This window comes from Falco biarmicus, chromosome 4 (assembly GCF_023638135.1).
Source record: "Falco biarmicus isolate bFalBia1 chromosome 4, bFalBia1.pri, whole genome shotgun sequence".
NCBI lineage: Eukaryota > Metazoa > Chordata > Aves > Falconiformes > Falconidae > Falco > Falco biarmicus.
This window is the reverse complement of record NC_079291.1, coordinates 64,788,201-64,814,044: the sequence shown is the minus strand read 5'-3', so window position 1 is coordinate 64,814,044 and position 25,844 is coordinate 64,788,201. Positions and strand designations below refer to the sequence as shown.

Sequence of the window (25,844 nt, the reverse complement as noted above, 5' to 3'; positions counted from 1 at the left end):
TGAAAATCTTAACTTTTAATTGACCTGACTACATTCTTCTAATTGATGTTTAATTTTTATTTATATACTCCATGGCAGCTCTTCCTAAGATTTCCTCATGAGCACTTACATTCCTGGCTATAGCTTTCCTAACCTCCCTGCTGACTACTCATTAAAACCTCAGCTACTCAACCATTTATTAACACTTGAACTATGTGTGAGTGGGAGTTCATGAAAGTGTGAGTCCATGTTTGTACTCATAAAAAGTGCGCATTCTGCTTGCATGTGAAGATAATAATCTTTTCTAATTCTCCGTGAGTATTACTGACTCAGTCCTGCCTGAAATGGTTGTGTTTACAAAACTCCACAGAAAAACCTGCCTGATTTCCACTGAGGACCTTGTCTGCTCTTGCTGTCCTTGAAGCAAGCAGGTAAATCCAAACTGCCCCTCCACTGCCTGTGGATCCCAGGCCAGGTGCAGAAATGCTTCATATACCTCCTCTCCCTTTGAAGTGGAACACGGGAGCCATTTGGCCCCAGGGAAAATCCAGAGTCCTTTTTTGAAGGAAAAATGTTAAATTCCACAGCAATACTTGCAAGGCCCATGGAGGGACCAGGTGCTCCTGTGATGCAGTCAGTGTGGAGGCTTCTAACAGTGACAGGACTGTACCAGATCCAGGCTTTGAGAAAAGCTGGTGCCATGGAAATCAGTACCCCTCTTCCCCCTTCTAAATCCTTGGCCAGAGACCTAGTGGCACCGTGTCAGAGTATTATTGGAGGTTAAAAATAAATGGTAGGGATGGTTCTGCTCAAATGCTTGTGGCCTTGGTCTTATGGTACATGTATGCTAGAAACAGCCACTGCTGACCCAGTGGCAGGGCTAATGGGTGACTGGTTTTCTGTGCTTCCTTCCACCCAGGACATGAGCTAGGCAGGCTGCCTTGGGTCCCCTCAGCTCTGTTAAAACACATTCCCGTGAGCCACTGCTGTTGCTTGCAGTTCATGTTAGAGAGGTCAATACATGAGGATGCTGCTCACAGCCCTTCCTGCAGTGCCACCCTGACACTCGCTGGTATCTGTGCCTAGAGGCTGAGAAGTTGCCATGTGTCAGCTCTGCTCCCATCTTGCAGCTCTCGGATCATTACCTCTTGCTGCTCTGTTTTGACTTGGCCACTCTGAACCTGCCTGAGTAGGCAAGGGTGCTCATCCTTCTCCAAAAGGGAGAAACAGTGCAATAGAGCATGGAAAATTGATGACATGCTTGTTTGGTGCAGTCAGATGGCAATAAAGGCCTGAGCTCATTCATACCCTGCTGGGGACTTGTTTTCCTTCTGTGGTTATTTGTCAAATGCTAATGAGCGGAAGCAATTTGCTCCTCTAGCTTTGAGAGCAGGAGACGGCAGGGGGGGGGGCTGGGGAGGGAGAAGGCCACCTGCAGGGGTCCTGGTGGGTGTAACTACCTTTTTTGTTCAAGCTGTTGTTTTAACGGCTGGGATTGCCTTGTTCCCAGAAAGCAGTTTTCTGGTGTAACCCTGCTTCCTCTGAGTTTTTCACAGATGCTTGTGAGCCTGCAACACAGCTGTCTCAGTGGTAGCATCAGGTGCCTCCCCAGAGGAGAGTGGGGCAGATATTTCTGCAGTGCCATAGCAAGGAAGTCAAACAGGCAGCGTGCAGTCCTCTGATCCAAAGCCCAGTGAGAACTCTGCAGTAGGAAGTACCAATGCATCTCTGAAACGTGGAGATGGTGTGTTACTACTTATGGATTAACACAGCTGAATTGTTGTACGCACAGACTTGTTTCCTATTCACATTGTGGTCATGCCCATGGTGTATCACATGCTCTTTCTGGCAGAGTGGTACTGTCTCTTACTAAAACCTTGTCTGGTTGTATGCGCTTGGAGGATATGGATGGAAAGATGCAACCAAGCATGTGGATCTCTGTGCTCCTCAGCACCCAAGGAGTGCAGCACAGAGCAATGCAAGTTGCTGCTCCTAGTCTGCTTTGTGCTGGCTGATCACTGGCCACAGAGCTGACTAGTTCTGCCACCAACTATAGGAGTTTTGGCTAAATACTTGGCTCTTTCCCTAAAGAAAAGCGTATTGGTTCTTTATCTAGTGCTTATCTTCCATTAAAAGATCCCTGAGCAAGAGTTTAGCCTAGGTAGGCATCTGGTAGACCCTGATAAATCAGAATGTAAAGAAACATGGTTTTCTTAAAATGCTGCAACGAATGGCACAGAAAATATATCTGAATGCAGTTCTTTGTTTAAACTCAAGCTGACATTAGTATTTCAGGAACGTCCAGTGATGTAGACGGCACAAATACCCTGAAATTGGTGTTCTGCACTGAAGAGAGCTTTGCTGTGGGCTTCAGTGGCTGGGTTAAGTGCAGGAACAGAAACGGGAGTTTTGGTGTCACACGCAGCTACCCTGGGAGCTGCCCCTGCTACTGGTTTGTAGTAGTATCTCCTCACAAGCTAAATGTCCCTAGCGAGCAGCTTTGCCCTCGGGGCAGCTGTGGAGTAAATGAGGTGCTGGGGTTCAGGAGCAGGGTGACACTGCTATGTGATGGGGTAAAGCAAAGTCACTGTGTTGTCCCAAGGCAGCTTGTGCTCATCTGTTCATGTGGATTTAGTTTGGAAGGCTGTGAAAACACCCTGCTGATCCTTTGTAGAACCACTGAAAACACGCCTGGCTCCAGACCCATTGATCCTTAACAGCTCTTAATTAGGGTCTAACATACATAGTTAAACACAGGACATGCCGTTTCCTGCCTGGTATCCCTGAGTGCTGTTGTGGTCTGATAACTCAGCTATGGGTCATTGTGTCTAAACAAATTATGTCAAGATGTTTGTCCTGGGGATGAGTTGAGCACAGAGCTTGTCCCTGCCACAAAGGTGGAGCTGGTGTTGACATCTAACCAGAGATAAAAGTCTACTCCAGCAGGATCCTCTGGGTTTTGAGTCTAGCAGATCGTTTTGTGGAGCCAATGACAGAAAAATGCAGTAACTTACGCATAAGTTGAAGGAGAAGGGCTCTGGGTTTTTCCTTTCTTCTACCTTACCTTGTGAAGGGCTTTAGCTGACATAACAACTTGGCACACAACATCATCGTCCTAGAGACTGACTCCTGCCAGTACAGAGCATTTGGGGAGTGGCAAGTTGCAGAAAGACTAAATGAGATATTTACGTGAGGGATTGATGGTGAGCCTGTGGCTTAAGTCCATTTCTTGGCACTACTACAAGTAGCACAGCCCTCAGCATGGTGCAGTAAAGGTGACACAGAGGGCTTGAGCCACATCGCTGCAAGAGCACTGGCTGTGATGCATCTTACTGGAAATAAGTTTGTTCTGTCCTGCACTGGCTTGGGTCTTTCTGATGACACCGAGCAGGTACCTTCTCTGGAAGGACTGAAAGGTTTGATGCTGCTCTGAACAATGTGCCCTTCTCATTTCTCCCCACCCCCCCCGCCGCTTCAGGTGGTGAAGTAGCTGACAACTCTTATTTCCAACCACAAAATGAGTGGTTTTTTTTACATACACATCTGCATTTATGCTTTGCCTTTGCTGTTTAAAAATAAATGTAGTAGCTGAGCTTAAAGTTTAGCAGCATTTCTCTTTTGCAGTGCCTAGAGACTCCCTGGAAGATCGCAGCCACCATCCCCGCTGCATAGAAGTGCGCAGTCTATCCCGAAAAGCCCAGGAAGAAGAAAAGATGGGGAGGAAGAGATAGAGGCAGATTGAGGAGAGTAGGACTGTTGTGTGCACAGTTGCAATCAGGCCAGGTGTACAGCTCCAAGCTCTTGTTCCTTGGCTCCTGGTGTACAGGGCTCTGCAGCCACCAGGCTATGATGCCTTCCTGATGCGGCACTGACTCTTTGTATTGCACTTGGTAGGGTGTTGGGTTATCAGGTCCACTGTGGGGGGAGACAAGCTGTCTGGAGGGTAACAGTGGGCTCACCCACCTGCTGGCCAACCTTCAGTTAAAAGCTCCTCTCAAATGCTTCATAGGAGTTAAAACTTGATTCAGTGAAAATATATTGCATCTGAGATGCAGGGTAGTGCTGAGCTGCTGGTTGGGTTTCAGTCCTTTAATCATTCTGCCTTAATTTACAGTTACAGTGTCTCCATTAGTAACATCTCCCTACTGAGCATAAGCTCATCTCTGCTTTGGTCATTGGGCAGTTTCATATAGTAAATACTGTCAGACGTTGGTTGGTCTGGCCAAAACTACCTGGCTTCTCCTCTGCCTACTAGATAAGATTTATTTTTAAGGTATTCTCACTCTGGACAGTATCTCTATGCAGATGTGGCACTTCATATGTTTATTCTGGTTTTATATTCCTCCTCTGAAGCCATCCCAGGAGCTCTGCATGTCCCTCTTGGAGAGGAGGAGAATGGGGACAGGGAAGCAGGCAGTTGCGATTCAAGCCACTACTGAGCTAGGTCATACTAGTGCTGTGTCACTACCACGTGTTGGTTGCCTGAGCTTTGGCCTGGACCAAGGTTTCCATGTACCCTGAGCTGCCCCAAACCTGTACACAGCCACCGGATGGGAGGTTTGCCGGGGGGCATGTCGGGGGGCTGTTACAGCTCACCAGCAGGGAGCCCGCACTGCTGCAGTGGCTCTCCAGACGCCTCTGAAGCAGATAGAAGATGAGGATGAATCATCGCAGCTACCCCCAGTATGGGGCACGGCAGGTTTTGTGCTCAGCAGTGCTGGCACAGGAGTGCTTGAAACAGGGAGACAACCTTCTCTAGCACTGCTAGAGGAGATTTAGGCAGGCAGAGTATAAATATCCAACTCACAAGTTGGCCAAGATACTGAAGCAACTTCTCTATGCTTGCAGTAAGTGTCATGGGCTCTAATAGTCATGAGTCACAGGGTTTCTCAGTCTCACTTTGAAAGCCCAGGTGAAGGGGGCTAGCAGCAGACCCAAACATGACAAAATGAATGTTGGGCATCTGGTGTTCACCACCAGCGCTGCAGCCGTGGTGCTGGCTTTTATGAACAGAATATTACTGTAAGTAAGGTAGGTGAAACCTGCTGCCAGGTGGGGGGGGAGGCTGGCAGAGTACTGGGTGCACTAATTGCTTCTCAGACATACAAAGATGAGTTTTGTTTACATAGAACAGACCAAAACAGTTCCTGTGGTTTAAAAAATACAAAATAAAATAAATACCGCTAATGTGGTTCTGTACCAGTGGCAAACATGATCCCAGCACCTTGGCACTTTTGAGATTACTTATTTCAGTAGGTGTTTTGATACTGGAAGTGTTAGAAATATCACAAATTCAGGAGAGAGCAGAGAAAGCAGTAAAGGGCCTGACTGGACTGGTTGATGAGTACAGCTCTTAGGGATGGAGTACACACATTAGCTGTTGACCAAGAGTGAGAGGGGAAAGTTTGAGAGCAAGGTAAATGTACCTAAAAAGCATGATCATCTTTCAAGAGGAAAAGCTGTTTTGGATGTGCTGATAAGATGATATGGCAATAAAGTAGAAGATATTGGAACAGGCTGCCCAAGGGCGTGGTGGCATCACTGTCCCTGGAGGTGTTTAAGAAACACGTGGATGTGGTGCTTAGGGATGTGGTTTAGTGGTGAACTTGGCAGTCCTGGGTTAACGGTTAGACTTGATAATCTTGAAGGTCTTTTCCAACTTAAGTGATTCTGTGATTCTATATTAATCAGTGGAAAGTAAGTCTGATTATCAAGAAACATTTCCTAACAAGAAGATTCATCAGGATGTGGAACAGGGGAAATAGTGGAAGTCCTGCTGCTAGTCACTTAACACTGGATCAGAAAATGTAGTGTAGGGAACAATCCTCTACAGGCAGGAAGAAACTGGGATGAGCTAATAGGACTTTCCCATATCTAATTTCTGCAATTCTGAGTTCCATTAGGGAAAATAATACTTTCAGTTTCTTTCTCTGGCCAATGTAATTTCCAGTTCAGCCAGCATTCTGTGGAAAAACGTTGAATGCAGAAGCATTTTGCTTCTTCTGTAGACATTTTGGTGGTCTTTTGTTGAACATTGGTGTCTGAAATGAGAATGAAGCCCTCTACTTTCTTGCAGACTGGGCTTACATGCACAGCAGTAAATATTCTCCAGCACAGATTTATAATGTGACTCAGTGGTCAGCTACATGATGACTAAGTTGAAAAAATAGCTCATTCTCCATGGTCTGGTAAGCTCTTTGCTTTTGTCCTTTCTGTACTGTCAACGGGAGGTTTTTAGGGCATTAATCAGTGGCTACCCATGCTCAGTCTGTTCTTAAATGGGCAAAATGCACCATCTCCTTAACTTTTCCGCCAAGCAAAACTATCTTTGAGCTAACCTTGCAGTTGAACATCCTGTTGCAAGCAACTGTCCTCTTTTCCCTCTTGGATCCAAGACGCTAAAATGAGCAGCAGAGGGTTAACACTGTCTTACAGAAAACCTTCTAGTCACATAACTTCTGCTTCACCCTCCTGCAACCTCCCCCTGTCAGCGGGGTGTGTGGGTTACCAATAGCCCATCAAAACAAATTCTCCAAGGAGAACGCAGTGGTCCAAGGAAGAGGGCTTCGTGCTGCAAAGCCATCTAGGCTGCTGGATCGCATCCAGCCACGGTGGGACAGGCTCCATGTTCTTGCCTGGCAGTTGTTTGGGCATTGCTGGCAGAGTTGTTGTTGCTCTCGCAGCCCACTGCATAGCGGGTGTGTCTCGGCAGCAACAATTAGTTGCAAATAAGCTTTTCTTCAGCACACTCAGCAGAAACTAAGTGGAAATCCTTCCAGGTCCCAGGGAAGCCAGGGCACTGGCAGCTGTGCAGGGCATGTCCTGCCCTGCGTGGGCCCAGCTGAGTTCCCAGAAGTGCCCAGTGCTGTTTAACCCCTACCCTTGTAACGTGATTTTGGAGAGATGCAGGTGGCATTGAACGCCCCTGAAAATTTTGCCTGTGCCTCTGGCACCTCTTGCCACATTTTTCTGTGTCTGCAGGACTTACCTCTAGACTATTGTCTGTTCCTGCATCAAAATTATGTTCCTTGGAGCACTACTTTCTGGCTCTTTTTCCCGGCTCAGTCACAGCACTAGAGTCTGTGCTGAGTACCCATCTTCACAGTTTGACTCTAGCAGGACCCTCGCCGATACCCCTCCATCCTTTATTGCTTGACTTAATAATACCCACAGGACCTTGAATATCTGATGTAGGATTTTTAGGGGGATGCTTCTTCCACTGTTTTTTAGAAATGTGTGTAGTCTCACACTCTTCTCTAGGGCTATATTAACTTAATAAAATAAGGCTGTAGTTGTCATATAATATTTATGCTGGGAACTCCTACCTCTACCTTCTTAGCTCCGCTCATGAACGATTATAATCTCCTCAGATAAGAAATGAGGGGCAAACCATACGTGTACAACTTCACAAGTAATCTTCAGAATCTACACAAACATCTAACAGGAAAAGGGTCATGGTTTTTACTCTTGCTAACTTTTCACCTGCCCTACAAATCTCAACAACTTTTTGGATTTCAGTGTGATCTGCTCCAGAGCTGCACACTGGGAGTTTTCTAATGAGATGGAGAAGAAGCAGGTAGGAGCAGGATAGCAGATAGGCAAGGATAAAAACAAATAATCTGTTCTTTACTGGCCCAACCTGTCATAACTTTGTTTACTTAATAGGCTTCTGCTGAGGGATTATTTAGAAGCTTTTCAGAAGCACAAATTAAGTTGGTTTGTTGGTGGTTTTTTTAAGTCTTTAAGGACTTAAAATACTCAGCTGGCTTCAGTCTCCTGCTCTTTTTGGCCAGAACGAGAGAACGTGGGCAAAATGTGGTTGTGTTAGGCATATCAGATGCAGACAGACTTTTTCTGAGATTTGAGCTTGATATTTGAGTCAATGACTGATAGATAATGGGTCTGGTATCTCTTCCAGTTTTGTTATCTGCTTTTCTGTCCAGCTAATTGTGGCAGGCAGCAACAACTCTTAAGTGCCTGGAGAGAGTGATTTTAAAGTTTTTTTAATGTCAAATCCTCATGAAATAAGGTCTGAGACTACTTTCACTAATATTATCCAGGTGCTTGTGTACTCATAGTTAGCAGATAACATGACCAAGCTGCTTTTTCTGGGGTTATTTTGCTGCTCAGTCATTTCTGCTTTGCAGTTTTGCAGCTCATCCCCATGCTGCCTGACCCAGGACCCTTCCAGCAGCCCCTGGCAGAATCCAGTGCATTCCATTGACTCCATCCTGTTGCAGTGCTAGTGGAGGTCTGAGCAGCCCTGCCAACGCTCCCGGCAGATGAACTGGAAGGCTCAGTGTTGTGCTTTAGGCTTTTAATGCTTGGCGACAGGATTTTCACAGTATGTGTCTAGGAAAGCTTTAAAATTGCTTATCTGCTTTGTAACCTTGCTGTGCTTCAGTGCTGGCTGCCAGCTGGAAAACCTGGCAGATAGCAAGCAGTTCTCCTAGGAGCCGGGACTGTTCCCTGTGCCTTCCGAGGCTTTACCCCAGATTTTGTCATGGTTGAGGAGAACTTTGGTCCTTGAAAGTGTGCTGATGGTGGATGTGCTCTACACCCATGTGCTACTTTTCAATTCTTCTAGATTTCTAGGCATCTGAGGGATGGCATGGATGATCCCTCTTCTGCAACTGGGGAAGCTGAGAGGCAGAAGAGCTCATGCCACAGTACTGCAGCAGGCTGGAGTTCTCCCAAGTTACACACTTTCACATTATGCTGCCTATCACGGCAAGCACATTGCATTTCTAGATGATCTATGATGGGCCTTGGAAAAAGTCTTTTTGTCATCTTTATGCATGCTTTATCATGACCAGTGAGGCTCTGAACTGAGGTTTCTTGTGCCGTTTTAAAATCCTGTGGAATTTTCAGAAAAATACAGCATCACATGAAGCATCTTACCTCATTTACTATGCCAGATCCCTAAAGGTGTTTGAGTTAACTCACTGCAACAATTGTGTGTTGTCTTGTCCCCTCAGGGGCACCCAGGAGATGAAGTGATTGCTTTCTGATGTACTTCAGGATTACTCAGAATAAAAACAGCTATGTATATATATCCCAAGGTACAAGTGACAGGCCTTGCCTAAATTTTCAACTTTAGCATTTGTACTCTATGGCTTATGTGCATTTGTCCCTGCTAAAGTAATTCTGTCATCAGCTGAGACAAATTTATAAACCCTCCTGCCATCCCTTCAGGTCCAGATTAGCTATGCAGTTGCTAATAGTTTCAGTCCTGTGAGTGTGGTTTTTGCGTACTTAGGAGTAGTGTCCAAGTACTGGGTTGCTGCAGAGGATTCCTGTGTTCTGATGCACCTGCAGAAGGTCCTGGGTGAATCGGGTGCTCATGCAGGGTCCAGCTAATGGCATGGAGAAGTGCTTGGTAGCTGTGGCTGCTTTTAACACCTGTTGTCTATAAAGATACTGCACTAGTATTGCACTGGGTGACCACAGCTGAGCGTTTCCAGTCCCTGAGCCAGCTCGGGTACCTCTGCACAGTGAATGTAGGGCAGGGGCCGGCACTGATCAGCAGAACTGCAGAAAGTCAGGCACCCTGATCCTGTTGAAAGCCTAAGACTGTCACATAGGCTGGGCTGAGAGGCTTCAGCCTTCTGTGACTTATAAAACTAGGTCTTTGGCTACGCTGCCCTGGCATGAACTAGGAGATGATGGCAGTTAGCAACCCTGTTCCTTTCAATAGTCACAAGTGGTTTGAGGTCATGCTTCCACCAGGGTCTTCTGAAGATGCTCTGTTAGGTGATGAACTTCATGTCCTCACACTTGCTCCTTGGCACTTGCTACTCACTAAAGTAGCCACAGGGAAGTGGGAGATGGTTCTTGTATTGCCAAGAGCACGTTTAACATCCCACAAAATACCTTCCCAGCTTTGTAAAAAAGGGCCAGAACAGTGGTAAGCCACACAGTCTGATTGGAGCCAGGGGCATGGCACTGGCAGACCTGGCAGCTCCTGGCTTTAAGGTTATAAACTAGGCAAATAAAATAGAAAGACAGCTCAGAACCTAAGTTATCTGGAACATGACAGCAACATTTATTGAGCATCAGTTCTGTTTGAAGTTTTAAAAGACAAAAGATGAATCTGAGGTTGAAATCTAATCTGCAACCAGGAGGGGAATTCTACAAGATCCAGCTGAGCTTCCAAAACTGCAGGTGTAAAATATTGTCCCGATGGCTAATGACAGTCTTGATAGGTCTTCATCAGAGTGGGAGTGCAAACTTTGCCTCTTTGCTGCTGTTCAGGATTTCTTTGAATGTTCTTTCAAAGCACAGCGAGACTGTTCCTTTACTTGTGTATGTTATGAGGATTAAATATAAATTTCAGACTGCGCAGGATTACAGAATGGTCGTAGGAAATTGCTGAAGAGAAGAATTAATACAGCTGGAGGCAGGCGAAGCTAAAGATTTAGACTTCACCAGCTCTACTCTTGCAAAAGCTTATTAGCTCTGAAGGGTAAGCATGTGTTTGCAGGTAACCAGATTTGAGCAAAGTGTGTGACGTGCAAATGGTAGTGGAAGTTTGCATTCACAATCAGTCATTTCCTATGTGAAAAGGTCTGTTCTGAGTGTTGAAATGCTCCACTAACAAGCAGCTTCTTATCTCTAGTTTCCAAGTATAAAACTGAGGCATAGAGAAATAGCGGGCTAGATCTGCACAGGGCTTTTTGTTTATTACAAATAACAGCAAAGGCTTTTTGTTCTAATTATTTTAATAGGATTTAGGGAAGCAGAGTTATCTAAGACCGCAGTTCATGCTTTTTCCTTACTACTTCCCTTACAGTGGCTAAACTTTGCTGGCTCTGTATGGAGTTTGTAGAAAGCTGCCCATGTTCTCCATGGCCCCTGGTATCTGTCTTCTGTTCCAGGCTCTCCAGCCTGGCCCCAGTCTCTGCTGTGCCCATTCAATTCCACACCCAGCAGGGCCTTTCCCGGCACCTCTGGGGATATTACCAGACTTAAGTAAGCACATTTGGTGATCAAAACTCTGTTTACAAATGCATATTCCTGCACTGGTGAGGAAAGGACTAAACAAGTAGTATACTGTAATTCCTAACCTACTCTGCCCATCTAATGCTACTGTATGAGTTAGAGGTTCCTGGGAAAGCAAGTGCTAAACAAAGTGTACAGGGCTTTAAAGTACTTGGTAACAGCTGTCTGCACTTTTGTGTATTTCCAGCCCTCCAGATTAATTTTCTGCAATGCCATTGATAGTGCTTGCCCTGCTAACAGCAGCCTCATGCATCCTTCTGTTCCCAGTCATGTTACTCAACTCAGACCCACACAGTTGTTACAGGTGAAAAAAAATCTTCTCACTGGCATCCTTTGCCATTGGCATCTCTGCTTTCATGCTGCTGGTCCCACTTGCTTGGGGCTTGTGTGAGTCAAAGCTTGGCTTAACCAATACATCTGTTGTCCTTTCTGACTGCATTGGCTCTCTCAGACTTGCTGCTCAAGCCAAGTTTTATGTAGCTGATTGAGTGGGCTTAGGTCATGTACAGAGCCTGGTATTTCAAAGGTTTTTCTCCTCTTTGTGAAGCTGGTTGCCTTACAGGGCAGTACAGAGACTGTGGCATAATCTTTGCTCTGTGAGAGTTTTCAGGGAACCTTCTTTCTGGTTTAAGTCTTAATGGGAATTAACTTTTGAAGTCACTAAACACCCATGTGCATTTATGCCTGGATTCTAAATACTACTGTGGTGTCATCCATGTTTCTTTAGGAAATCCTATTGCTGAGAGCATCAGCAAGCTTTTCAGAGGTTTCAGTCCCTCCCCTTCTCAAGAGGAAAAAGAATGATGAAAGGTTGAAAATACAAAAATCATAAATATATCAGAAAACATAACCTTGTAGCTCAGATTGTTCATCCCCCTGCCAGCAAAGGAGCCTTCTGCCTGATCCCTTCTGCAGTCCCCTCTCCAGTTCTGCCCATGTGATGGGTTTCCCTTGCGTCCCTGCGGCATTTATTCCACAGTCTAATAGATCAGCCTGTTAGGAAATGTTTTCTGAGGTTTAATCTCAACTTTCCTTTGTTCTAGTTTCTTCCATAACACCACGGACTATGCGTGAATTGATGGGACTTGGAACTGTGCCTGTTTGCACAGAAAGTGCAGAGCAGTAACAGGCGAGATGACAAAGAAATTATAGGAAGTAAATGTGAGTTCACCCGAGGCCTCTGTTTTTGAGTATATTTGCTGTTACATTTGTCAGTAGGAAATCTCAGAAGTCCTTCTCAAGTGTTTGGAGCATTATTCAGCAGGTGCCAGGTATCCTAAGTCTTGCCACATTGCCACTGAGGCTTGCAGGCAGTTTAAAGAGAAACTTCAAGAGGAGACAAGTTTTGATGTTGTGTCCAGAGGTGGAGGGAAGAGAATGGCTGGCCCAAATATTGGGCTACAAGCCATCATTTCAGCATCTTCGGACTTATCTGAACCCCACACACACTTCAAAAAGAATATGATGCCCCCTAACTTACACCATTTATTTTCTTGAACCAATGGAGTAATCAGTAGAAAAGCTAGAGCAGTTGCACGGTGGATTAATCTAGGCCTATCAACACAAATGTTTCACAGGATCTTCCCTCCTGCCACTAAACCCTTGATACTACCGGGATGTGCAGAAAGGTACGAGACTAGGAACAAAGCAGCCATGTCGTATAACAGCTACCGAAGATACTGCCAGAAAAAAAAAAAGTGCCTCTTACCTGGTTTGCCGATGAGCAGGATGGGTTGACAGGGCTTCGTTACAGAAATTTTGAAGAAAGAAAGGAAAGGAGGAGGAAAATGTTCTTTGGCAAGTGAGAAATGTGCCAGTTTTGGAAGATGAGGGGAACGGGCCACACCATCCAGTGAGCTATCTGGCATTTGCTAACCTCCGTTCGCTGGTTTCTTTGAAATGTGACCTATTTCCTTGTTGCACAGGAAAGGAAAGAAGAGAAAATAAAAGCTGTGTGGCTCTGAAGACTGAAAGAGCTCTTAGACCTCCTCAGTGCCAGGGCATGGGTCTTCTGTGGAAGAAAACAAACCAGAGGAAGGTGGCGAAGAGCTGTCATTATTTAAATAAATGTGTTGGGGGAAGACGTTGCCTGGAGAGCAAAGCTCTCCTTTTGCCTGTTGAACAGATGTTCATGGGGAAAATGATGCTTTTTGCATGCGTATCTCTGTCCCTTGGAAGTCACAAGGCAGTAAGGAGAGCTTTAATTTCTTTGGATTTTCTATATCCAGGCCAGAGAAAAGAGAAAGGCCTGAGAAAGGCCCTCTGTGTAGGGCTGCTTTGGAGTTGTGATTTGCGATGGTCAAGATCTAGGCTGAGTAGCCCAAGAAGCCTCTCCTAGCCTGTTTTTCCTGCCCTGCTTTTCTGATCAGCTCTGTGTAGTACCAAAATGGCCATAACACTAACAGCTGGGCTGGGAACCAGCCAACACTGGTTCCACCTTATTTTTGGCAAGGTTATCAGCTGCTCCTCAGGGGCATGTCTCCCTTTCCAGAAGAGAGATGGGTGAAGGGTCAGTGTTTTCAGGGCCATCTCTTGGTAGCTGGGGAGAAAGGCTGCAGTGCCTGACATCTCATCTTTCTGCTGAATCCAAAGAGGTGCCCCAGTGAGATCAATGGAGAATCCCAAAGTGTCTCACTGTTGCAGGCAGAAAACCAGAAGACTATACTGTAAAAGAATTAGGACTAAAAGAAAAAGGACTGGGACCATGATCGTGGCAAGTTGAGGTTGCTGATGTCAAGACTGATTGGAATAAAAACATGTAGTAGTAAGGTTAGATACATGCAAAACACAAGCTCTCCCTGAGCATTACTCACCTGTATGGCATTTCATTGCCAAATCCCACTTGAGGGGCCCTTTGTTTACATTTTGACATAGAGCTGTTGATGTTTACTCAGAAATCCATATTAAAGGTTTTTCCAAGGACAAGGTGAGATCCTGAGATAGAAGGGATGAGTCACTTAGGCAGTTTACAACACTGAAAAGGCAGCATCCCAACACACCCAGCCTTGCGGTGCAAGTGGAGAGCTCTCAGTCCTGAGCCCTCAGCAAGGCTCACCTGCACATTTGTCCTTTGCCCAAAATCCCCACAAAGTTTAGGTGATGTACAATGATCTTGATAATTGCTTTTTGACAGCTGTTCTTTCAAAGCGAGCAGTGGCTCCTTCAAGCTTTATCTAACACCTGGGATTAATTAAATTGAATTTTACTGTTGGGCAATTAGTTTTCATGTCTCTACGCTAGTGGAAAGACAAAAATGTTTGTTTACAGTTGATTTCACTTGCAGATTCTCAACCTGCAGTATTTGGGCTACAAACAGAGCAGTGTCATTTGTTTATTACAGCAGTAGCTAAAAGACTGAATGGAGCGTCGTTGTGTTAGGTACTGTACAACCATAAAAAGGGTTAGTCTGTGGCCAAGGAGCTAGTCCCAACATGGACTTGGGGCCAGGCTGTGATGTAGAGCCAGAGCTGGGAACTTTGCCCAGGCCCTGCAGTTTAGACATAGCAAGAGAGAGAAATTTTTATTTTATGTACAAAATGGCTATACAAAATTATCTCATCAGGCCTCAGCATCATTCCCTATGTGTTTCAATGGCAACCAGGACAGAGTTTGCAGCCTTACAAGCCTTAAAATGAGCATTGGCCTCAGTGTCGTGCAAGCTGGATGCATTTGGGCTTCAGCCAGCACCACCGAGAAGTGATGGCACCAAGTCTGCCTGAAAGCATTGCTCTTTGTGCTTCCCCGGGGTTCAGCACATCATCCCTGCAGGGTTTCTACCAGCCTGGTGCTGAGCCCGGACCTCGCAGCATCCAAGAGTGCTGCCTCTGCCGTGTGTAGCCACAGGAGGGTGCAGTGTCACTGGTTCTGGTGCTGTGCTGAGCACGGGGCTCCCCTCCATCCCAGGAGTAAGTGAGGATGCAGGGGAGCTGGAAGGAGGGGATTTAAAGTGTCTCTTGGAAATCCATCCTTATCCTAGAAAGAGGAACTGGCTGGCACTGTTTGATTTGAAGATGAGTTGTAGTGGCCATCGGTTGCCTGTGAAACCCGTTTTTTCAGGCAGATTCCAGTACCCTCTGCCTGTTTTCTGTGAGTATCTGATGGTCACTTTACTTTTCCCCATTATCTAGGCTCTTGTGCAGGTGATGGAGGCCTTGGCTTGGGAAAGTGTGTACAGCTGAGGTGGCTCCATCAGCCCTTCAGAGACAAGTCGAGACTGGAGTAAGACCTAGTTTTTGAGCTGACCTGGTATGAGTATGAGAGGGTCCTCGGGGCAGTACTAGTTTTGGGTACAGGGCTGGGGGAGTTGGCCCCAAGCACACAGATTGTATGTCCTTGTATGTCGGGAGTCTGTAACACTGTATTTACTGTCCAGGAGAGACTAGGGACTCTCCTGGGAAGGGCGAGAGGCAGGCAGCACCAAGCCACTTGCTGCTGGGCAGGGAAGATGGGCATCTGCACCTCAGTCCCTCTCCATTACTCGGCAAGTGTGTTTGGAGACAAGCTCAGCAAACAGAAAGCCCCTGCTATGGCACCACGCCACGCTTTGAGCAATTAGTTTTTTCCCTGGCCAGAAGCAGCACCATTCAATTAAACCCCAAATACTTTGTTTAGCTGCTCTTTTATGTATGTGCTTTGGGGGCTCAGACAATGGCTAGCATGGCTTGGAGAGGAAGGAAACCACTCTTTCCACCCAGCCAGGGAACTGGCCAAAAATCCAGCCTAGCAATTGCAGTCCGTTTGAAGTCAGTTTTGAAACCGAGAGCCAGGCCTTTCCAGTCTAACCCTGCAAGGAAGGGTGGCCCTTGTGCCGGTGTGGGGATGCCCCGGGGGCTGGGGTAGCACCGGGAGTAGAGCTGGGGGCTGTGAGTCTCACCATCAGGCATCTCCTCCTCAGAGCAAAGGATGCCTTCCTTGTTTTCTCAGGGCTATTAGGAAGAGCACACCTACCAGGCAACACTTTGAGACCAGCAGAGGCTCAGCAGGTCCCTCCCAGGCATCTGCTCAGGTCACTGCTGCTCCATGCAAGGAGTGGAGCACACGGGGCTTCAATAGGAGTTTACACTAATTCATGGAAGAAAATGAATTATGGCTGTTAAATGCAAAGACACAGCTTCTGGCTTAGGTTTAGCCCTGCACTTCATTTACTAATAGTAGAGGATGTAGGAGGTTATACCACAAAGTACCACAGCTTCTTGCTTTTTTCTTAAGCCATTTTCTTACGCATGTCATGGCCGGCATCCGATTAGGATGTAGGGCTGGCCAGGTCTTTGTGGCTTTTTCTTTCTCCATTCCCATCTAATGGTCAGACGGTTACAGACGAGTGCTGGGTCAGCCTGGGTGGCACCCAGGACCATCGCCAAGAGCCCTGGCTGCTCAGGCCAGCCCCAGGGCTGGGTCCTGTGGATTTGGCAATTTGGTACTTAGAAGGGCCACGGCAGGACATGCAGTCTCGAGGGGCTGGCTGTCCTGCATTCACGCCACGCTTCACAGGGCTGCAGACCCTCTAGCCCCCTCCCAGAGCTCTCCCCTTCAATCTGCTCCTGGGCAGAGGGATCTCATGTTCAGGGACCTTAGTCTAAGATTTAGCTTACATCTGCCCCTGGCAACTTTTCAGGCCCTTACTCTTTGCTCAAGTCCTTTTATACTAAAAGGCTCCTTGAGGGTGGTTTTGGGGTCCCTCTGTCCCCAGAGATGGGCTGAGGCGGGAGGTCCCCTGCCTGGCGTTGCCATCCTTTCCTGGTGTCCTTCCCAGGGCCCCTCTCTGTGTCCGGAGCAAGGCAGCGCGTGGCAATTTGGAAGAGCCTGTTTTTATCGTATTTGCCAGGTAATTCTCTCTTTACCAAGGCTTACACGTCCAGCTTTCTAATCTCAAAGACAACTTCAAAAGGAAATGAGCTCCTGCCCTTTTATTGTTTCTTATTGTTTTATGTGTCCTGAGAGGGCTTTGTTTTTAAACAAGCAGTATTTTATTATTTGCAGTGTTTATTCTTTACTTTAGAAATGTATTGTCCTCTGTGGGACACTCCACGGTGGCAGCAGAACAAGAGAAACTATGGCATCACAAGAGCCAGCAGGGCAAAAATGATGTAACTTGGGAGGGAAGGGACTTCTTAAAACATTAGCAAATTCTTGAGGGCTTTTTTAAATTTAAAGCCAATACTTAACATTACTGTAGAGCACAGCTGCCTTTGTTAAGGCCATTTCATCAGACATGCACTGGCTTTTTAAAAGCAGCTTAAAATGAAGGATGGGAGTGTTGTTTGTTGGGGAAAAACAAAAATCCTGGCTTGCTCTATCTGTTTTGTCTGCTGTCTGCCACCTCAGCATGACCTCTTTGCTTTATCGCTTTTATTGGGATGTTTTATCGGCTAGGGAGCCGTCTGCCTTGGGGCTCTGGGTGTCAGGGGCAGCTCGGGGGAGATCAGTGCCTGCTCCTTTGCAGAAAGGCTGAGCTGATTAGTTTTATACTGTTGCAGGCAAGACCTGCCTTCTGCACTGATGTCAGCAGTCAGGGCGGGACTTTTACAGCCTTGTGGGTTTGGGGATTTTTTTTTTTTTGGGATAATCCTGGCAAAATTCCTGAGCAAGTTTTTTTTTTTCTTTCTTTCTTTTTTTTTTTTTTTTTTTTTTTTTTTTTTTTTTTAGCAGCCCCTATACATGCTGCCTCCAAGCCGCTCTCTTATTACTGCTCACTTCCTGAAAGGAGACTTTTTAGAAAAGCCTCTAGCTGCAGCACTGCCTGGGTCTGACAGAAGAAGGTTATTGAGGAAGGCGACATAAACCCTCAGCCTGGAAAGTTTCTGACACGCGCAGGACTGAGGGGGAGAGAGAAGCTTTTGGCTGCTGCTTGGAAAAAGAAAAAAAAAAAAAAGAAGCTCAAGGAATTAAAAGGGGAAAAAGAAGAAAGAAGGGAAAACACTAGAAAAGGTAAAACACTCTTTAAAATAATTTTTCCAGAGAAGACTCTTTGAGGTTGGAGTGGGGTGGTCTAGGGTGGAGGGAACGCAAATGTTCTTTGAAATCAGAACCGTCTCCCTGGAGAAGGAATGAGCCCGAAGAGCACTGCACGCTGGAAAAACATTTATGAGAATGAAAACCATGTTCACCCTTCTCCAACATTCAGAGTTTCCATAAAAACGCAGGGTTGTGTTTCAAAGTGTCTGCAGGCAGCAGGAGTCAGGCATCTGCACTCGAGCGCTGTCTCCCTCGCCTCCCCTATCCCCACACCACTCCACTTTTTTATTGCATTAAGCTATCTGATTGCATGTTTGCTGCTCTAAAATCTAATTATCTTAGGCAGAGCTGCCATGGACGAAACTCTCAATTACAGAAAGCAACAGCTATAATCCCTGTTGCAGAATTATACGTTCCTTGCTGTCTTCATTCCTGAGAATAAACACATATTGGGCTCCCTCTCCCTCTTTTGCTGTCTCTCTCCATCTTCAGGAGCTGCCAATGCCTCTTTCCCTCCTGTACGATGCGGTCAGAGTATTATAAACTGTCTGCCCTGAAAAAGTTGCAATGTCATTAACTTTGTGTGCATCACCAGGCATTTGGCCCTGTTGCACTAGTCATATATTTCTTTGCTTTGATTATGTTTTAAAGGTGGGGGTTTTTAAAAAGATCAATTCCTCAGAACATGTTATTTTAAACATCAAAGTAAGTATTAGTGATGGTGAGATGCCAGAAGATTATCTCATTAGAGCTGAAGGAGCTGTGCTATAAATAGAAAGGAGTTTATAAAATAACCTTGGCAGATATCTTCCAGAAGGGAAGAATCAACCAGGAGGGAAGCGTGGAGCTGCGCTGGTCGGAGCCACGCTCCGGGGCAGGTACCCTGCTTCAGCGCCAGCTGCAGCTGCGCGGCAAAATTTAAAATTTCACGCGGAAGCTCGGTTTTGGGGACTTTTCTGGTCAAGCATATGCAGGGATGAAAACCTCAGGGGACGTTTGTTTTCCCGTTTCAGTCCTCGATGATGCCCATATTGGCTGGAGATAGCTCAGCCACACTAGAGATCTGTTTCTTATTCTGCTTGTTAATATGCTTGTTAGCAGAGCTCACGTGGTGACAGAGTGCGATCTAGTGCATGACAGGTGATAGCAGGAAGATTTTTGAAGTCTTTGTTCATTTCTGTTCTCCCCACACACTGCAGACGGTAGAAGGGGGAATTCTTTGTTGGGGGCCCAGGTAATTCTCCAGCCTCTGCTCGCCATAGCTTTGCCCAGACTAGTCTGAAATGCATCCAACAGTGAGGCTTCCTCCAGTTCTTTGGAGGTTGTTTCAGTGTCACGGAGTTTCTCCATATATGGAACATGCAGAGTGCTCCAGTTGCTCCATCCTTGGCTTCCCGTTGTTCCTGCTTCGCCCCATGGCAGCACCCTCTCCTTCCCTTCTCCTCCTTAGAACCCTGAAACCTCCAGCGCTCGTTGGTGTGTCTCCAGTTGCATTCCCTGAGCAGCTGCTTGTTGGGTGGAATGGGAAAGGTCCTGTCATCTCCTGTAAATCATGCTTTTCCCAGATAAGACTGAGGGGCTGAACTGTTTCATTTGGCAGAGGAAGACCCTGATAAGCTGGGACTAAAGCCGTTGATGGGGTAGAGCGTAGCCCTAAGGGAAGGTATCGCCTGCTCAACATAAACAGTGTCTGCTAGTCATGCAAGAGGCCTTTTAAGGACCAACCTGCAAACCTGTAACCTGAGAGGCTCAGTTATCACGGATGGCTCCAGGCCACCCAGAGACTGTTCCTGGGAGCCGTAAGTGCTTATCGTCCTGTGAAGCCCTGGTCCAGCGACAGCGTGGGCTCAGCTGCCCAAAGGAGTGGCTCCATGGAGGGCTTTTCAGCGCAGGTTGCATCAGGCCCACCCAGGGGATGATTATGTTCAGGCACTTATCTAACGCTTATCCGAAACCCCCAACTCCAGAAACCACTTTTCTTGCCAAGTTTCCAGCAATTAGTTCATTCTAAGCCAGAAACACCGCAGGATGTGTTTGTCACGTCCTGTCCTGCCTAGATCTCAAGTTAACACAAATGAACTTAAAACAAACAAAATTTGGACCAAATTTGTCAAGTTTTCAGAAAAAAATCACTAGTGATTTGGATGATGTCAGCTCAGATGTGCTGAAGATATGCAAGTCAGAAAGATCTTTGCTTGACCCTTCCACCATAGGAAATGTTTGCGGGGCGAGTAGTTACAAATGTTTCCTGGGAATCTCTAAGCAGGTCGGATCTCATGCAGTGATTAGGGAGTGAGAAACATGGAAAACCACCAGCCTGGGTACAGGCTCATTTTTCAACACTGAAGGAGGTTTTAAAGGGACACCAACAAAGCAAATTTTCCCAACTTGGTTACTGTGAGTGACTTCAATTAAGTCTGCAACCAATTCAAGAACTGGGAGATTCTCCACTGAGAAACACTGCCAAAATATTTAATCTCCATCTGACTTCAGTGGAGCAATGTCAGTGGCACATGTTAAGTGCAGGGTCCCCATCTGGCTGCTCCATTGCTGTTCCTGTCTTACCTTCTGCGTTCTCCCAGGCTGGGAAAGGAATGCTTGGGGTATGCCATGTCTGACTGTTGAGCGTCTTTACTCTTCTGTTTATCATCCCAACCCACCATTATTGCTATTGTGTTTCCTACTCTTCCATTGTAGCTTAATTTTTAAAGGGAAAATGAGTTAAAATGAATCTGTTCCTGTGCAGTTCTGCAAATCCTTCTGAACTCAAACATTCGTAAATGTTGGTTCCAGCTGAGCTGAAGTCACGGGTGAAATCCTGGCCTCCTGCTGTGGGCGTTGTGCCACTGACCTCAACAGGACCAAGACTTCACCCCAAAGTAGCTTCAGTCAAAACCACAGTGCAAAAGATGAGTTCAGTCCTCCTAGGGTTAGTGGCTCTTCATTCCCTGGCCATGAACGAAGGCAACTCCTCTGTGGCTGGGCACAGAGAAATTTACTCGTTGGCCTCTGGGCTGCAGCTTCCTCGTTAGGAAGCCACACATGCCTGTGAGTCGGCATATTTTCTGTTGCACCCTGCCATACCCCATCAAATCCAAACCATCTGGGCCATATGTTTTCCTGAACAGAGAACCTGCGGGGAGGGGGAAAAGGGCCCATAAACTCTGCAAAGCAGATCTCACGGAGCTTGCTTAAGGGAGCCGGAGCCTGGAAATGATCTGCAGATCTGTAAGGGCTGGAGGGAGTCCATAGCCCGATGTGGTCTGCAAGACTTCATCCTGCTGCAGAGCTCCCCTGGCGCGTTCCTCCATGGTAGTGTGTCTTGGGGTCTGTGGGTGCTTGCTGTCATGGTCATGCTGCCTTGCACAAAGGGGGCCCCAGGGTGATTGCATGGGGGAGTCCCCATGCTCTCCCACAGACTGCCTGCTTGGCTGTCACCAAATCACTGCTTGCCTTGGTTTGCCCTGCTGTGAAACGAAGCCAATAGCCTTCACCTGCTTGCAGGGAGACTTTGAAAGGCAGGGAGGCTACAGGGATGGCAGCAGAAGCTAGGCTGTGTGTTTGTGTTATCCTGCTTGAGGTGCCCTGGGAGGCTGAGTGCTTCCTGCACGTCTGCAGAGGGGGAGTCTCGGTCCCAAGGCACTGGAAGCACACAGCCAAGCAGGCAGCAGAGTAGGTAGAGCAGATCAGGACGAGCCACCTCTTTGGCCAGCCAGGGCTTCTTTCCCTTTCTCTGTATCACCAAGATGCAGCCGCTTCTCGGAAAGGGCATGTTTCTGGTTTTCTGGAAGTTCAGTGTGGTCCAAACTGACTTTGCTGCTTGAGGGTCCCACCCACAGCTCACTGAGTTTCCTCCAAGCCACTTCTGTACAAGACCCTCTGAGACAGCCTCAGTTTTGTGATCCAGACCTGATCCAATGTCAAAGTTAACCCTGTTCTGAGAGTGGGGTGGGACCAAGAGACCCTCTTGCATCCCTTCCAACCTCAGTTATTCTTTGATTCAGTCTGGCAGGACCAAATCAGGAACGAGTGCTGGAGACAGTCAATATTGTGGATCCCCTTCCCTGTCCAGGACTGTGCTATTGCTGGGTGCAGCATTAGACGCTGCTGTGCCGTGGGGATGCTGTGCCATGGTGGTGGTAGAAGGAGCTGCTGATCTGCAGTGTGCACTGCAGGTCCCACGGTCACAAGCACTTCTGGGCAACAGGAGTTACCTCACATGCTTTTCTTAGGAAGCTCGGTGGGGCTCTCTTGTCTTTCCAGCTTCAGCAGATGAGAGCATGCTGTGCTATTGATGCATGTGGCATGGCAGGTGATTAGGGGGGCTGTAGTGGGGCTCTGCCCTCTAGCATAGCTCTTCCAGTCCGATGACCAGACACATCTTTGTCAGAGGGTCCCAGCACAGGTTTAGCACTAAAAATGTGTGAGGTATGGCCCTGCCCTAAGGCCAGGTTGACAAAGGAGTCAGTTTAGGGTGCCACGCTTGTGCAAGCTGTGACAGGTTCTTCTTTTAACATATAACTGTATAAAACGTGCTGCTACCTGAACTGGGACAAGCAGCACATCCCTTTCTCAGACCAGATCCCTCCTGGAGAGAGCTGGTGGCAGTTACGCAGGTGAGCGGAGTTCAGTGTTGGCACAGGAGGGTGTTTGTCTTTATGCAACCCCAGGGCTTGGTGCCTTGTGTTGCTGTGTTGTGTAAGCGCAAAGACTGCTGAAGGGCTGCTGCCGGAGCCAGCTCTGCTGGGATGCAGATGGCTGTGCCTGGCTGTGTGGTGGCTGTGTCTGCTTCCCTGCCTGCTCAGAGGTGCAAGCACTCCTGGCCCTTCTGAGAGCCTGGGGCAGTTTCCTGGCATCCCGAGCACAGCAGAGTCGGTGCTTGCTCCATGTTGGTGCAGGGGGAACAGTAGGAGCACAGGGAGGGAGCTGCTTGTGCAGAGGCTCAGGAGATCTGGATTCTCTCCTGGCTGCACTGAACCCTGCAGAGAGAAGGGGTAGCTTTACAAAGGCAGGAGGCAGTCACACAGGCATGGAGATGCCAGATATAAAAACAGTATTTGCACGCGGCATACTCAGCAGTATCAGTAGTACATGATGCCATGCAGAGGGGTGTGTGGGTACCGAACACAGATGTGCCTGTCTCCTCATACAGATAGTGTGTGTCAAGCAGCTGCAGTTGTGGTCAGTATGCATGTGAATGACACATGCATATTTACATGCATGGTGCCTGTATGTAGCTGACAGGGGCACTGTATAGCAGGCAAGATGCATGTTCTTTTAATGACTGCTTGGTTGTCTTTTTAATTCTGCTGTTTTGTGCATGGCTGAAGCCAGCAAGGAGAGTGGTGGCAGGGGGCCAGCAAGTCTGGGTCACATGGAGCGGCTCCAAACTATTGCATAAGTCCCATCTGAAAGTGGACCTGCTTGGTGGAGCCATCTCCTTAAAGCAAAAGAAGACTAAGCTGGGAGCACTGAGTTGCTCGGTACCCACCTTACATCTGGCTGAAGTTGACTGGTCTAGCACTAGATTTGGGCTCAGCCTCGGGGCTCACGCTGCCCTGGGTGGAACACCCCTCCCTGAGGATGATAGGAGCTGGCACTTCTCTCGTGCTTTCCTGTTGAGGACCTCCGAGCATTTTACCACACTTGGAGAAATGCAGTGACCCCAGCTTTCCAGATAGGGCCAGATCCTTATGTAACAGAGAGATAGTATTTCCAGAAAGCGAAGCAGTCAGTGTCAGAGAGAGGTCGGTGCTCCCAGCTCTCCACTCAGATGCCCTCGTGTTGTCATGGGTTTCTTTTGTCCCTTTGCTGGTGAAATTAAAGATCCCGCTGGATTTTGGAGAGGAGCAAGGGGATAATTCAGTCCTTTCCTCACTAAGATTGCACTGAATAGACTTGACTGTAAGACAATTCTCGTGTTTTTAGAAAAAAAATACTCCCACACAGTACTGGAATGAGCCCAAACCCCTGTGAAGCTTGCTTGTACAAAGAGATAGAGGGTGTGCCCGGCTAGAGCACAGCAGGGCCCAGCGTGGAGAGCAGCAGCGAGCCTGTAAGAGGGAGCTGGTGGTCTGAAGGCAGCAGGGGTGTTCCCCTGCTCACCCGGGCTGGCACGGGGAGCTGGCAGGGGGACGGAGACTCGGGCTCAGACCCCTTGCCTCTCAGGGTCAGACTGGCAGCATCAGTCTGGATTTCCCCATTGCTGGTGGCGCCCCTTTGGATGGGGTTGGATCTTACTTGAGCAGTGCAAAAGCAGCATCTCTCCTCTGGGCAAACTAAATTTGACCCCAGAGTCGCTGGGGTAGGCCTCTGCAAGGCACCGCTCTTAGGGTGAGGTGAAACATCCCATACAAGGGAGGTGGGCTGCGGTGACTGTTGCAGATCCCCTTTCAACCTGGTGGATGCCAGCGAGAAAGGGAAAAGCAACAGCCCTGGTCCTTGCTCCGGTGTGGGCTTGGTAACAGGAGCAACCGGAGGGATGGCGAGGGGGTCCTAAAGGGCTGCCGTAGAGCTGTGTAGGCAGTAACCATCCCATGACTGGAGGCTGCTGTTTTCTGGTGAGCAGTGATAACTACGTGTTTCTAATTCTTTGCTTGCTGTGCCTCCAGAGAGGCCAGGCTTGGAGCAGCAAAGCAGATTAAGGTTCAAGCTCTTGTTTTCAGTTCTGCAGACCTGTGACTTTAACCCGTATTTTGCATTCTGCAGCTGAGCTCCTAGCAGTGAGCTGCTGATTAGTTAATGCTGATTTTTCTGGTTTTAACCCATAATGCTACTCTAGAGCTGAGAAATGACTTCCCAGTGGAAGTCCTGTCATGCTGGCAGGATGACTGCAAAAAGACTTCTGCCATCTGCAACTCAGCATGTTTTCAACTTAACAGTCCAGCCAAATATTTTGTCAGGAATAACAGGATGGTCTCTTGCTGAAAGCCAGGGAGGTCTCAGGAAGGTTTGCATCCACCTGCATGCTCACAGCCTGCCCAGCCTCTGCTGCGCGAGGTGCAGCATGGCAGGGGGGTGCAGCGCTGTTTACTCTGTCCTCGGGAACATGCAAGAACCTGCCGGGAGCTGGGGTGGTGGCTGCGCAGGCATGGAACGCCAGCAGCCCCCGGCCAGCAGCACACACACAGCTGCATTGGCAGCGCAGCGCCCGCAGGGAGGGACCTGCCATACCCAGGGGTGTGCGGAGTCAAGGTGGTGAGAAGGAGGGATGTAGAAATGGTGAGAAGTGATTTGGGAGCAGTTTCAAGAAAAGGAGGCAGGAGTGTTGTCGGTGGCGTTCCTCATCCCCCACTGCCCTTCCCTTCCCCTCCTTATGCCGCAGGTGGTGAGGAGAGGCCAGAGGTGCTGTTGGAAGCGAAGAGCTGGCAGTACAGAAAGGGGCTGGGTGCAGCGGTGGGAGAGGAAGGAGATGTTCCCTTTGGCTGTGAACTGCAAACAGGCCCTGTCCATGCCCCACTGTGAGGGCTGAGCCCTGATTTCTCACTACAGTAGTGACCGGCCGACTGTGCCCACTCCTATCTGGACCAAGAAGCCTGCTAAATTGGCTGCATGGAAGTTAGTGTTTGATAGGCTTGGTTGAAAGTACCAGAAGATGGCTAATTTGCCTTGAAGACTCGGGTTTTGCTATGTGGGGTTTTTTTTCAAGTCTGGCTGGAGCCATTTGACGCTGTGTTTTTCTTATGCCGAAAAGGCTGGCCTGGGTCGCCAGGGGTGGCATTCTACTAGCTGCCTTGGGGTGCGGTGCTGGAGACCATAGTGCAGGAGGTGGCCACCGGCATGTGCAGCGCCCTGCGAGGCTGACCACATAAAGGTGCCGTTGAGTTGTCTCTGGAGAGGCTGGCAGAGCTCACCAGGGCTTTTGCTTTTGAGATGTTCCAGTCCCCAGTTAAACCATTTCCTCAGCCTTT

At 47.8% G+C, this 25,844-nt stretch overlaps 2 protein-coding genes across 4 annotated transcripts in view; one reads left to right on the top strand and one right to left on the bottom strand.

Annotated features, from left to right (window-relative positions):
• The window catches only part of LOC130148768 (tyrosine-protein kinase ZAP-70), a 28,847-nt gene extending 15,942 nt beyond the window's left edge, over positions 1-12,905 (bottom strand). The window contains exon 1 of one of the 3 annotated variants that reach the window (XM_056337712.1): positions 12,689-12,905. In XM_056337712.1, coding sequence (XP_056193687.1) covers positions 12,689-12,848 — 160 coding nt within the window. In that variant the 5' untranslated portion in view covers positions 12,849-12,905. The remainder of the gene's footprint in view (positions 1-12,688) is intronic. The other 2 variants (XM_056337713.1, XM_056337714.1) reach the window with 2 other exon arrangements.
• A 4,718-nt stretch (positions 12,906-17,623) lies between these two features.
• ADAMTS10 (ADAM metallopeptidase with thrombospondin type 1 motif 10) overlaps positions 17,624-25,844 on the top strand; it is a 58,531-nt gene continuing 50,310 nt past the window's right edge. Inside the window, exon 1 of the mRNA XM_056337600.1 lies at positions 17,624-17,907. The gene's annotated coding sequence lies outside the window, so the exon portion shown is untranslated. The remainder of the gene's footprint in view (positions 17,908-25,844) is intronic.